The sequence below is a fragment of the Apaloderma vittatum genome, unplaced genomic scaffold, assembly GCF_000703405.1.
Source record: "Apaloderma vittatum isolate BGI_N311 unplaced genomic scaffold, ASM70340v1 Scaffold44055, whole genome shotgun sequence".
Classification (NCBI taxonomy): Eukaryota; Metazoa; Chordata; class Aves; order Trogoniformes; family Trogonidae; genus Apaloderma; species Apaloderma vittatum.
The window spans coordinates 3,082-17,700 of record NW_009716191.1 but is presented as its reverse complement, the minus strand read 5'-3'; the positions used below and the strand labels follow the sequence as shown (position 1 = coordinate 17,700).

Sequence of the window (14,619 nt, the reverse complement as noted above, 5' to 3'; positions counted from 1 at the left end):
TAGCCGAGTCTCATAGTTGTCGCTTGTTTTCGTGCGTTGAACTTTGCCGGCAAGAGGTCCCTTCTGCAGCGTTTAAAAAGTTTGCTGCTAAACATTTTGAAACTCCTCCCTGCGGTGTGACAGCTTTGCTCTTGCCGCCTTAAGTGTCTCCTCTATGTTTCTATGAACCGTCAGTCAGCTCTGGTAATTTATTGTGTGAACGTCTCAGCGTTTAGTTATGGGATGTTCCCTGCAGTTATATAATGCAGAGCTGACATTTTGTCTGGAGTTGCCCAAAGAGATTTACAGATTTCGTTTAGTACATCGTTATTTAAAAACTGGGTATTTTGTGGGCTGGTACAACTTGGAAGCACCAGCATGTGTGGATTGTTTTTCTTTTTTGTTTGTTTTTTAAAAGAAGCTTTATTCCTTAATTTTTATCTAATTTTAATTTACGTAAATCAACTAGTTTTTCTATTTCCTGCAGCTCCAAATGACCACTTACTATACAGCAACCGGTCCCAGATTAACTCTGCTTTGAAAGCTTGTGAAGACGCGTTGCAGGATGCAGAAACAGCATGCAGACTCCAGCCATACTGGTTGAAAGTAAGTTCTGACTTCAGATGAACTTTATTTTAAAACCTTGTTACTACCCTGATAGGAGCCTTAGAGTGGTCAGACAGGTGAATCTGGGGGAGGCTCTAAGTCCTGTAACTTACTGGATTCCTGTGAGTTACAGACATTTAACCATGGTATCCTTGAGCTTCCCAGGGCAAAGAAATAGAGGGATAATGCTGGAAAATGAACTAAGAGTGTTTTCTTTGACCTGGATGAATCTCAAGCTGTTGAACTCTAGAAACTTAATGCTGTGCTTATATTGCTCTATATGGATGTAGTGACTGTTTCTGGAGAGTAATGTAGGGGAAGTAGATTTCTCTGAGAGCAGTTGGCCGCAGGTGCTGTGAAAGTCATACTTGGTCAAGTTAGATAATATCCCAGCTCTGCCTGTAGGCATTTTCAGGATCACTGTGGTTAAAATCCGAGACACTGGTGGCATCTAGGTGTAAGAGACAGTTGTAGTGATTCTCCCTACCTAACTTGTTCTTCTCCAGAAAGATTGTTGGTAATTTTGGTTTTATTGCATATTGTCATGATAAAAGAACAAAAGCTGCAACTGCGGATGTGTTTCGTTGTAGGGTCACCTAAGGAAAGGACAAGCATTAGCTAATCTAGGAAAAACAGAAGAAGCTTTAAGAGAGTTTCTGTTCTGCCTTGCTCTAGATACTGGTAACAAGACAGCCAAGTCTGAGGCACAAAAGGTGAGTTGCCTAAATCATCTGGAACTGCATTATTGTTTTCCTAAAGAAGGATAAGAATTTCTCTTATTTTTCCCCCTCTCTCTCACTACTGCAAGGAGCTGGATGGAGAGATATATCCAGACTGTTTCCCAATTTGGAGTTGTGTGTTGCTTGCTTGAAGATAGGGAGGCAGCAAGAAAACATACTCAGCAGGCACTATGTGGAAACAGTTACCTTTCAGCAGATCTGAAGTAAAACTGAATCGATAGTAATTGCCCTCTACAGACCGGTGTGATTCTCGATAGTCAAATTTCTAACCTGTTTCCTAGCTTGGTGATGACAGCGCAGAAGAGGGGGAGTTGCCGTTGAGCGTTGTGTGAGGCCATTGACTGGCAGAAGGCAACACGCAGCACCCCTCAAACTCCACTTGGGAGCAGCAGCTCTCTTCCTACCGCCCGCCGCGCTGCCCGCTCGGTAGCGGATGGGAAGGAGGCGTGAAAGGAAGCAGTCGGCGAAAGAGCTGTTTTAAAATAGTTGTTTAAGGTTGCTAATAACTAATGCTAAATAAGCAACAAAATGGATCTGCAGTGAGGCTTTTTATTCAGTGGGAGCCTAAGACATGATATGTGGATTCTTAAATGGGTGTTGTGAAGACTGCTCCGTTTTGCACGCCCCTTGAATCTCAGATTTCCCGTGAATCAGGGTTTTCACAGTTGACGATTTTGTTGTCGTACCTAAAAGGCTCAGCATCACAGTGATAGCTTGTGGTAATAAAAATGTAATAGTTCTGTTTTCCCTGTACTGAGATTTCTTTTATGGCAGTGCATTCATGCTTTTCTCTATCCCTGGCAGGATGGGCACTTAGGGGTTTCTGTGCACTGTGATGCGTAAGGCTTTCAAAAAAGCACAGCAGAATCCTTACAGTAGGGCACTGTTCATGAAGGTAACTGAGAGAGATGACTGCAGTGCAGTTGGGTTTTATCACATTTTATATATGGTTGAGATTTCCACATCTGTGAGTTTTCTGTCACCGATATTTGGGGGTTTTAGTTGGTTGGGTTTGTTGTTTGTGTTTGTTTTTTTCCCCAGAGGGTTCCACACAGTCTTTTGCTGTCATTGTGCCATGATTTGTTCTTGCAGTCATGCTGGGAGACTTCCTGTGCACCACAGCAAACAGAGCAGGAACAAACGGATATGTTTCTAAATTCTGACTCCAAATAGCCTTATCCAAGACACCTAATTTCTGAGCAGTGGATTCTGATAAAAACTAGACTTCTTATGACCAGAAGAATTACTCATGCACTCATCAGACACAGAGTTCATCCATGATGCAATATTCGGCTGGGTCGTTTCCAAGGCTGTTTGCATAACAGTGACATACTACATTTTACCAAATTCTTCGGTTGCAGCTGTGATGTTCTGCTTTTATTACCTGTCTGTCCATGTTAGTTTTGACATAGTGTGATCCTGTGGAATCCTTTTTCACTTTAAAAAGAAACCTTAGCTGTCATGTGGCTTCCTCAGGCATTAGCAGGATCATCTCAGTAGTTTTTGAAGTGTGAATCTTCCATTCAGCTCAGTTGCTTTCCTTAAATAATCATCTGATAAGCTATGCCATACAAGTGGCTACAAGCTGGCACTTCAAACAGATTCACTTATTTTATGATAGCAAATGAAGAAATAGCGTTTTTCTACTGCCTACGTTTTTTTTGTATTCTCACATAAGTGAATTAAAAATAGCTACAGTTTACAATATTGGAGACGTTTACTTAACTGAACTTGGATTAAACCTGTGAGATGAGTGCTTTCTGTACTAGTAAACTCCAGTGAAAGCTTCTGATGTGCAGCAAAAAAAACATATTTAAGAAAGATGTTAGTAATTTCTGGTGAGCTCTGAACTACAGGACAAAGGCATGTGTTGTGTGCCCCATCAGAGAGAATGGTTAATAACTTTATGGGCTTATTTATCTCTGAAAATGTCACTTGCTGTCTGTTTGGCCTATATTGCATTAGCTCTTGCGCTTTTTGTTCTTACCCTGGTCCAAAGGGCTCTTTAAATGGTTTTAACAAAATCGAGGATGCTCCTTTCAGCTATTCCCTTACTGCTTTTTCATTTAGAGGTTGCAAGGAAGGAACTAAGCAGTGAAGTATTCTGTTTTATATCACAGCTTCTACTTAGTTTGTTTTCACTCATCCCGGGAAATGCTCAGGAACACTTACCCGATATCCTGCAGCTGTTGTCACATCACTCTAGATTAAAGGGGAATCTCCTAAATTCAGTGGGATCTGGAGGCACCAGCCATAACCTACAAAGGTTGCTCAAGGTAAAGATCAAGTCTGATGTGTGGTTCTTAATTTGTTGTGTGTTTTATGTTCACATTGGGAAGCCTTCTCTCCTTTTCACCTCTGGGAGATAGGAGGATGCATTTTTCTCAAGTTTTTACTGAGTTTTGGAAAATAGAAAACAACCTTAACTTCCAAGGAGTCGGTAGTGGGAAAGGGCCTCTGAAGATTGGATTGAGATACCCTCAAAAGCTGTGAAATACTACAATCTAGAGTTTCAGCTTGAACTGTAACTGATGATGTCAGTGATGAAATCTTCCTGGATTCAGCTCCCGTACACTGCTTAAAGGTGATTGTAGAGCCATGTAAAATACAGCAGCTACTCTGGAAGTTTGGTTTCCCAGCCATAGTTTTGTAAATGGCTGTAGAGGTTTACGTTTGTGATCTTGTAAGGACCACTTCTGCTTTGCTGAAACCTGAACTTTGAGGACAGGTTTCTGCACATACTGTGTATGTAGGAGAAAACTTCACTAGTCCTTACAAACCAAAATGGTAGGTGTTGAGCAGCCGTGTTGAGACCAAAAGAGCAATCAGTGACATTGCCTTTTGGAAAGGCTATTAGGATATTCTGACAAGAAATCCTTTTGTGTGACCCTTTCATGGAGTCATCTGAGGGACAGTTCACTCATCTTTCTGCATGTTCGACATCACCACAGCTCCTGATCACGGTCCGCAGGATCTACTTTCAGGTTCATCTGGGGAGTTGATGTGACAAGCTGAGAGGTGATGTCCTGTGTAGTGGCTGCTCATGGCTTGTTCCTTAGCCATAATGGATCAAGAGTGAGCGTTTTATCCTTCGCAAAAATTTGTCTTGCTAAAGGAAGCTCTGGGCATTTTCTCTGTTATAAATTCTCTGTGTTCATACTGCTTCCCTAAAATAAACTCATATTGTTTTGGTGGTTGATACCATCATTATGATATTAAATAATATACATTCTTCCATGGGTTAAGTGCTACCAATATATTTAATCTGAGATTTGGCCACATTTCTGCCTGAATTAAGTTTCATGACCAAGCTGTAGAGCCACATGTAGGGGCTGTAAATATTCGGTACCGTGGTGGAGCTGGGTGGGGGAATAGTTTGCTTTTTTTTTTTTGCCCCCATTGAAATCAGGCCCTGATATAGCAATTCTCAAACTGTTGCTTCTTGACCTATAAAACCATTCCTGGTGATTCATAATCATAACTTGTGACAGGTTTGAGTGTTTTTTCCTTACCAAGTTGTTGGAAGATTGGTTTAATGTCAATCCTCTCTTCGTGCAGGTAAATGTGGAACAGAAAAAGGGTTTTTCCGTTCAAGAGGAACCAAATGTAACTACTTCTGGTAGTTTGAGGAAATCTGTACAAATTACAGAAAGCAAAAAGGACTGCTCAGAGGAGGAGAACAAACTCACCTCCATGCCAGAGTCTACCTTTCTCATTTCTGAGAAGTGTAGCCTCCTGAAAAGGAAGTGCTGCTCGGAGGAGATGCGAAATGCTGAGGTGCCCTGCAAACTGATGAAGAAAGGTAGGCTTAGTTACTCACAGGATAAGTTCTGTGGCATGTAATCGGTGGAAATTTTGCTTTTATAAAACTTAGAATAAGAAGGTCCAAATTCTAATTTGGCTTTTATAGTTTCTCTTTAGCTTAATCAGAGTGTGATATGGAATCTTTGTTGTGTGTTTAAAAAAAAAAAGGCAACAAAAAACATAACACCCAAAAGTTAGTCTAAAAATGAGGCTAAGAATGTTGGGACAAGGGCTTGTTTAGCAGCAGAGCTCTGAATCTTTTAAGAAACATCGCTGTCACGCATGGTCTTGGCACTTTCTGGATCAGTTTTAAAAAAAGCTTGTTTAAAAGCACAGATTCTATTTATTCATGATACCTGGTCTTGTTTTCATGTGGTGGGATATATTTACAATGGTATAACAGAAGAATTTTTGTCTCACTTTGGACTTCCAACACTAGTCAAACAATTTTGACATTAATTGTTAATGCAAGGCTAAATTCAACCCCCTGTAAGTGGGTATAATGTCACCAAAATTAGAGTGAGACACAGTGATTTGTGCCAAGGCTGAATTTCATTCTTTGCGTAGAAATTATTGTAATGATGCTTAATGGTTCAGTAACTTGCAAGTATATAGAATACCCATTTAAATATCAGATGCTGCTTGTAGATACAGGGAATACCATTGTGTTTACATAGTTCTGTTCAATTACATTGTAATATATCTTTTGTTATTGATAGATACCATTGATACTAAGGGAAATAGTACTGGACAACATACTCCTTTTGAATTTGTGGATCCGTCAGATTTGGACTGCTCCCTGTGTATGAGGTATCCATTGTTTTCTCATAGATGTCTGTAGCTTTTAAGCTGTATCTGCTTCCTTTTTATAACCTAGGGGTTTTCTAGCTAACTTGGTACTTATTTTTCCCACTGACTTAAAATGAGTTTATTATAATTGCTACTCCAGCGATGCAGTACTAGGCCTTTGGTTCTGAATGCTGTTGGTGAACAGGAACTTTCCTGAGCTGCTCTAGGCTAGTGATTGTTTGGCAAAGGGGCATGTAAGGTCACGTGAGGGTTAAACGTGTTAGTGAAGGTGTCTGAAAGATTTCCTCTCACCACTTGCACACGGCCACCCACTGACACACGTAGTGCACAAACCCACAGTTTGTCCTTTGGAATTTGTAGAACCACGTATGATGTTATATAATGCACAAAATAGCAGAAGAGGCCACATCCAATGAATATTCCAAGCTTCCGTGTAAAATCCTGTGTTGCTGCAGTTGCATAGGAGGATTGTGCAAACAAACAAGAGCGAGTTTTTCCTCTGTTGCTTAAGAGATGTTTCCTTGAGTTTGCTAAGGTCATCACTCCGTTTGCTTGATCTCTTCTTCCAGTGAAACAACAGTTATTCCTGGGGACAGCTATGATGGTAAAACCAGTAGGAGTAGTCAACTATAGCTATTTTACTGCTGGTTTTGTAAAAAAACATTTTAACTTCGGCAAATACGCACGTGGGGTTTTGTTACTGACTTACAGGGAAGTACTGGAAGGTGTTTCACAGAGGTCTTGACTTCTGCAGTGAGTATTACTTAGGTTTGTCTTTTTCATTACCCAGATTTATCCATAATGCGTGTTGGGGTTAGGTGTGTGTTTTTTTTAATTCTCAAACAGTAGATAGCCTCCTTATGGATTTATGGATTTATTTCTGAAGGTCTATGTTCCGAGAAATCTTGATTTGCTTGGTGTTTTTGTTTTTATGTAGGAGATGGGGCTTCACTTTATTTCAAACTGAAACCTTTAGGGGAGCAAGTGCTCTGTTTAATTCACTTCTGCTTGGAATAAATCAGCTCTGCCTCCTCTCCCTCTGCCTAAAACTGAAATGTGTTTGCAAAGTTTATACAGCTGTCAAAACACTTGATACTGCTAAGAGCAAAACTTTCCTCTAACAGAAAGCCACACAATTAGCCTTAGCTGGTTTTAATGAGTCTGCATGTTTATGATCATTATCTCTACAAAGCATTTTTCAGATGTTTTTAATAAAGTTAATTAGCCCCACTTCCTCATCCTTTATGTTAAATCAGAAACAGCCAGGCTACAATGCATTTGTTAAAGGAATTAGCACAAGATCGCTGATGCCCTTATACTATAGGGGTTGGCGATGCAGATCTTGCAGCTGCAGTCACAGATATGGGTCTTGCATCTGGGAGGGTGTTAGCCTTGAAACACCCCCCTGACAATGAAGGTTTGGGCTAAGGGAAGCTGTCACAAGATTATTTTTTTTATTGCTATTAATGCAGATTGATTATAATTATTTCCTGCCATGTTCTTCAGAAGTATTTTAGGGATTTGGACTAATTACCTAGTAACCTACTGACCTGTTCACAGTTAACTGCAGGAGCTGTTATTAACCTGTTTGTCTCGTGGAGTGGCCAAAATGTTACTGATCTACATTGGCTTCAGCAGCAAGCAGAAAATAAAAAGTAGTAGTCAGAGCAACATGTTGGTGAGAAATAAAGGAGCATTACTCAGCAGGAGTGAATATTTAGTTTCTGCTGTTACAAATAGCTTAAAATGATGTCATAAGAAATCTTGGGGTATAGTGTTTCTTTCTGCAAGTCATGAGGCTTGGTCCAGGTGCCCTTAGAGCCATTAGGAAAAATCTGCTGCTGGCTTGTGAGAGACCTAGAATGGAATCATCCATTTTAACAGGAATTTCTTGTCTTTATGCTGTCAGTTCAGATAAAGTAAGACAATAGTAAGAAATTACATATGCAAACCAGTGGTTACTGAAGCATATTGTAGAATTCAGTGTTTTACATAGTTTAAAGCAGTGAGGTAGCCTTGGTGCAGCAAGGTTTCTGTTCACAAAACAATTAACAAGGGTTTTACTGTTGAAAACAGTAAAATTGCAGTGAGATAGGTGTGGTATTTTAGACACTTCCTATGTTCCGTTGCGTAAATTTCAATATTTATAGTAACTAATGACATTTAATAAACTGGCTATGGTAATCTTGTTAAGAGCCATTTATATTCTTAAATACACTCATCTTGTTAAAGATGTTAATAAATGTGAGTTTACATATTTATTATTTGCACATGTATAATAGAACTTAATGTATTGTTCTGTTAAACTCTAATATTTTAAAGTAAACATTGATTCACTTAAATTGTAATTAGACTAATATTTGAGTCCTTAAAATGCTTAGAGAGTATGTTGTAAAATATAGTATGGGACAGTTTAATTTCTAGTTTTGAATGTTCTCTGTTAAAAAAAACAAAACAAACAAAACCGACACAAAAATCCCCAAAACCAAAACAAAAAAACCCAAACAACAACACTTCCATATCATTTACATCTCCTTAAGGTATTTTGTGGCAAGGAAACTTCACTTTGCACTATCAAATGATCATAATAAGTAAAAAATCTTTACATGAAAATAAATGTCATATAAGTACTTGAAATGGGTGAAGATATTGAAGGCCTGGCCTTATATATTTAAGTTTTTTTCAAGATGAAATATGAACCTACTGGCGCTCATTTTCCCAAAAAGCAGTCACTTGAAGGTTGAAAACTGTCGAGTCCAACAAAACTGCTTTCCAAGTCCACATTAGAGTTGGCAATAATAGTTTATTGCAATCACTTACGTGGGCTAATTACTGCAAATAGCTCTTTAGTGCTCAGCTCTACATGTACGAGTAATCACATGACTTCCGTGGTAATAGTTGTGCAAGTCTTGCTCAGTTTCATTAGAAAAAGTCAGATGGTCTAACTTTTGCTTCTATTTATCACTCACATGGAGGAAAATTAAATTCTGGCTTGTTGGAAGTTAACGACAGTATTTTCTCTCACATTCACTGAAATCACAGTTCATGGCTGCCTTTCACATTAGGTGGCAATAAGAGAGTCTGTAAGCCAAACAAATACAAAAGTTGGTTGAAGAAATGAGGAGCAAGGAACAATTTTATCCCTGAAGCAGTCAGTAGTTAAATTAGTGAATGAACACAGCTTTTGAGGGGGGTGGGAGGAGCAGCTCTTTCTTTTACTTTGGTACACGATATTGTTGGTTTTTGTTTTTTGGATTTTCCAATCCAGGCTCTTCTATGAACCTGTCACTACACCTTGTGGACACACCTTCTGTCTCAAATGTCTTGAGAGATGCCTGGATCACAACCCAAAGTGTCCCCTGTGCAAGGAGGGACTGTCAGAGGTAATGATGCTTGGATTTTCTCAGCATAGATTTAAGAGCACAGGATGGAATCAAGCAGCACCTTGAGAAACCTTTGATATTTCCCCAGTCAAGAGAAATACTACATAATTTAAGAAGAATGTGACTTTTAAAATTCTCTTGTGACTTAAAAAGCACAGATAGTCTTCTAGGTTCAAACCTCAGGGCTAGACCTGTACTTAAAAAAAATCTGTAGGTGATTTTACTTCCCAGATTTCCTAAGGTAGCGCACATAGCATAGAGAGTAGTTCAGTGGCAGCGCAAGCTTAAAAGATAATTTTGATTTGCTGTGGATGTAAAAAAATGGAGCTAACATTCACAGGTACCATATACTTTTGAAATGCTAGGAATTACCTGTAACTGCTTGTGTGTGTTTTTCCTGCAGTGCTTGGCTATGAGGAAATACTGTAAAACAGTACTAATGGAGGAGTTAATAGCTAGATATCTTCCAGAGGAGCTCACTGAAAGAAGAAAGATTTATGAAGAGGAAATAGCAGAGCTTTCCAAGTATGTAATCCATTTATGTAAAATCCAATCTTTAATACTACTGCTGTCAGCTGATGAGAACCTCCTGCTGCTGTGGAACACCAGCGGAGATGCTGACAAAGGAGCTTCTCTCTCGGTATCGTGGGATTTCAAAGAGAACAGGGTCCACGTAAAATTGTGCTTTGGGTTAACATAAAAACTGGACACTGTGCTAAACAATAAACAGAAGCAGAAGACATCCAGAAGGTTGCTTTATAAGCAAAGTATAAAGCAATGTGGTTGCTTTCAGTGGCTCTACATGAAAGCCACAGAGGGAGACAATAGGTGAAAGCAGTCTCAGAGGCTGGGGGTTGGAATGTACTGGGTAGGGAAGAAGTGTGATTCAGGAAAATAAAGTAAATAAAAGCAATAATTAAAGATGAATTAATGCTCTCGCTAAAAAAATAAAACCAGAAAGCATAACTAAGAATTATTGTGTTAGTAAGTCGTATATCACTTCCCATAATACCTAGTCAGTTAAGTTGACTCTTTTTTTAATTGTTTGCTCCATTAAAAATTTTATTTTGGAGATGCTATAATTTCTATTTAAAGATATCATAATCCAAAAGAATATGTGATTGCATAAAATGTATTTTATACGTTTGGGAAAGGTGCTGTATCTGATTTGTCCTTTCTTACAGCCTAAATAAGAATGTTCCTATATTTGTCTGCACAATGGCTTATCCTACAGTCCCATGCCCTTTGCACATCTTTGAGCCGTGCTACCGCCTGATGATTCGAAGGTGCATGGAGACTGGCACCAAGCAGTTTGGGATGTGCATCAGTGACCCTGTAAAGGGGTGAGTGAGCAGCGTGCCTGGACTGTGATGAACCACTTAGTCTGGAGGGAGTCTCTTTGGAGAGGTGCAGGAAGGTGCACGGCTGTGATACCTGGGATAGTTTTCCAGTAAAGAGAGTTTCTTCTTAACTGTGCTGGCTAAAGACACTGAGAAGACTGAAGTTTCTCTCTTGAGCACTTAGATTCTAATATGACTTCCCAGTGAAAGACACATAGCTAGTGTGTATTATACAAACTTGAGCTGCACGCCTCTTGAAATGCATGAAAAAGCATATTTTCTACTGTTTTGAAATCTGTTGAATGCTTTGGCACAAGAAATCAAATTCAAACGGCAGTAAGGTGTGTGGGTTGCTTATTTTTAGGGTTTTCTTGTTATGAAAAGAATAGTTAAGCTTTTGGCTTACATTTGTATCCTCATTATTTTGAATATAGTGGAGGCCACCGAGGTAGAATGGGACCTTCATAAGGACCAAGTGAGCAGTTACATTAAGCCATTTACAGTCAGTCTTAGGTAATTTGACCTTAATGTCTGACTCTAATTAGCTCTCCTCCCTTCCTTTTATGGTGTATACTTACAGGGTATGTATATACCATAGAAGGTATGATGTACACAAAATGTGCACCTGTGGAGTAAAATCTGCTGAAATTGTGGGAACACCTTTTTCTTTCTACATTTCATAGACCTTCCATAATTCTAATATTCTGAATGGTGCTTGTTCTTCCATACAAATCGACAGAACATATTAGGATTATGGAGTAAGTGTGCTTCTGAGCTGTGTAACTTTCAATTTCATACAATGTTCCCTGTATTCCAAAACATGCAGTTAGTGTTAATCAGATTAGACAGCCTGAATCTTCCTGATAGTTTTGAAAACAATTGTGGAATAATTTGAACTACAGCAGGTCAGTACTATGAACAATAGAAATGAGCTGACACTGATAAATACCTTTGTGGTAGGGACTGGCTGTATGGCAGTTCTGTGGAACTAAGGGTGGAGAGAATAAGACTTGTTTATTTGCTTTTGTTCTGATTTCAATAGGTTTGCAGATTATGGCTGCATTCTGGAGATAAGAAATGTTGAATTCTTTGCTGATGGTCGCTCTGTTGTAGACAGCATCGGCAAGAGGAGATTTAAGGTGATACAGCACAGCCAGCGCGATGGCTATAATACTGCAGATATTGAGTACATTGAGGATCAAAAGGTGAATTTAGAAATATTTAATTTAAACTGTATTACATGTGAAATTCTCAGTGCATGTTTTCACTGAGTTCTGTGGGTTGGTTTTTGTTTGTTTTGGTTGTTTGGGAGTTTTTTTGACAGAACAGTTTCTAGTAAAACAAATTTGCAGTATTCACTAACTGCTCATGGTTAAAGATGGGAGACATAATAGTTACCACAAGCATGCACACACATTGCCCATATACTGAGGAGTCCTCTTCCTAGGGGTTTTAAGGGGAAGACAAAGCTAAGTGAATCCAGCATGAGGTCTTGCCAGTCTTCCAGACAGAATAACTGCAGTTTATAAGGGGGTGGGGGGAGAACATATCTCCCTTTGCGTGGAGACCAATTAGAAAATCCCCATTCAGGTAAGAAGGATCAGGATTGGATCCACTATACCTTCAAAAATATTTACATTAATTCTTATTGAAAGTAAAACCCAACAAACCGCATGTAGCCAAAGTATTCTGGGTGATGTATGAGCTTTTGGTATACCATGGAGAGATAAAATGTCTACTCTGAGAAGCTACTAATAACTTTTTTTAAAAAGAAGCTTTGCATAATCTTTTCTGTGTTGAATTATGTTTATGTAAAGGTTTTTTCATATAGCAATCCAGAAAGTGCTTGGTCTGCAAGTACCTTTTGACTTAGAATATAAGGTAAGAAAGTGAAGGATTTGATAGATGCAGGGCAAGCAGAATAGGAGACACTCATTTTCAAGATTTATCACAGAACTCTCTTGGCATGCTTTTCTATTCCCCTGCCCACCCCAGAAAACCCTAAAACTTAATGTACGTTTCCTAACATGCAGACTGAGCTAATGCTAACCTTCCCCACTTCATTTCAGGTGCAAGGACAAGAGTATGCTGCATTACTTGTTCTCCACGATTCTGTCTATGATCAGGCATATGTGTGGTTTAACTCCCTGAAGCAAGCACTCAAAAGCCGAATTCTCAGTCATTTTGGTCCAATGCCAGCAAAGGATCCTGACCCACAGGTATCCAGAATCAGTGGCTTATGTAACTTTTGGAGACAGAAATAGCAGGGATATCTGATAAGCTGGGAGACACTGTGTTTTAAGATGAAAATATGAATACTAATGCGTAAGCTACGTACCCAAGTTATGTTGCCATACACCAGTGGCAGCACACTTGTGAACAAAAAGCTTGGAGTTCTTGTCGGTAACTTCCTGAGACTATTTAACCAACTGTATTAATCCCAGGAGACTTAAATGCCTTTTGGCCTACTCTACTTCCCCAGTTAAATGACTGAGAGAAAACAGACAAAAGGAAACTTGGTATTTTTGTTCTGGGACTGCAAATGGTAGGGCTCCTAAAATAGCAGAATATAACAACAGAAACTAAGTACGAAGAAGTGTCATAAACTATGAAGGGAGGCAAGAATACCAAAGAATTGGGTCAATAATAACACAACTACAAAATACATTAAAACCCACAAATCTAGAAGACCCTGTTGCTAGAAACAGAAATGCACCTTGCTTCTGCCTTCAACATCCTGTTTTTAGGAAAGGTGCAACTTGCCTGTAATCTGTTTTGAGCCAGCCTGCAGTCACAAGCCATTGGGTTGGCAATGAAATGACTGCCTTGCTAGGTTGCTACCAAAATGCTGTGGTTTTCAAAGTTAAATCTTTAAAAACAAGACCTTACCACCTAGATATGCATCCTAACTTTTTTTTTTCCCTTCCTTACTGCAGGCTAACCCTAACGGGCCTGCCTGGTGCTGGTGGGTCCTTGCTGTCCTTCCACTTGAGAGCAGAGCTCAGCTCCCTTTCCTTGCCATGAAATCCCTCAAAGACCGCTTGAATGGCATCAGACGTGTCCTTACATTCATGTCTCGTACAAGATCACGGTGATGGTGAGAAGGAGAGTTGTGAAGTCTCCCACAGTACTTGGCTGTAGACTTGTCTCTTGTAACTTCATCTAACTGCAATAATGTCTTACAGATATTTGAGTGTCAGGACGTTTTAAGCCTGCATTTCAAAGAAAATGAGTTATAAAGCAAGGGATGTTTATGGATACTTCAACAGTTTCCATCTGGAACTCTGAGATGATTATTCAATCGCTGCACTGCTAAATTAATAACAAATGTGATAGAACAAAAAGTGATCTTGTTTGCCATGAACCTTTTAAAAAGCTTAAGGGGTTTTTAAATTTTTTTTAATTTTATTTTTTTAGTGAATAAAGGATAAACTGTGCAGTTTAATGTGAAGCATAAATAATAATGTTAATGCATTATTTCAGTGAACTGCAAAGTCTTTTATTCCAAATGGTTCAGGTTTTATATAGCATTGTGTAAAATAATGTTCACAACTTCCGTTTGATAATTTATTTTTGCACTATGATTTTTTGTTTCAAAATGTATATTATTTATGTGTTCATTATCTAAAGGAAAGTGAGCTGCTTTATTTATTTATAGTGTTTTTACCCTGTATTTATGACTGGGGGCAAAATGATTCTAGCAGTGTACAAGCAACTGCTTTGATAATTTTTCAGATATTTGTGTTCGAATACTTTGAATGTTTTTCTACTTATCCCCAGTTTTACTGTAGCCTAAGAAGGATTTCCCCCCCTGAAACAGCCTGCTGTGAAGTCTTTGAATACACAGATTGTCCGAGGTAATTCAAGCACAGTTTTTGGAGCTTGATCCTCTGCTTGCAACTAGGTTCCTGTCATCACAAAACAGTCAAGCACATGCTTAACCCTAAGCATGAGTGT

At 39.0% G+C, this 14,619-nt stretch overlaps 1 protein-coding gene across 1 annotated transcript; it reads left to right on the top strand.

Annotated features, from left to right (window-relative positions):
* Positions 1-466: 466 nt before the first annotated feature.
* On the top strand, positions 467-14,043 carry LONRF3 (LON peptidase N-terminal domain and ring finger 3; the record flags this gene model as incomplete). Its single annotated transcript, XM_009869429.1, has 11 exons — positions 467-585; positions 1,176-1,298; positions 3,446-3,601; positions 4,884-5,127; positions 5,849-5,939; positions 9,208-9,322; positions 9,726-9,847; positions 10,507-10,665; positions 11,705-11,867; positions 12,732-12,881; positions 13,599-14,043. Coding segments are annotated over 11 exons (1,601 nt in total), but the record flags the coding sequence as incomplete, so codon positions are not given.
* Positions 14,044-14,619: the final 576 nt, after the last annotated feature.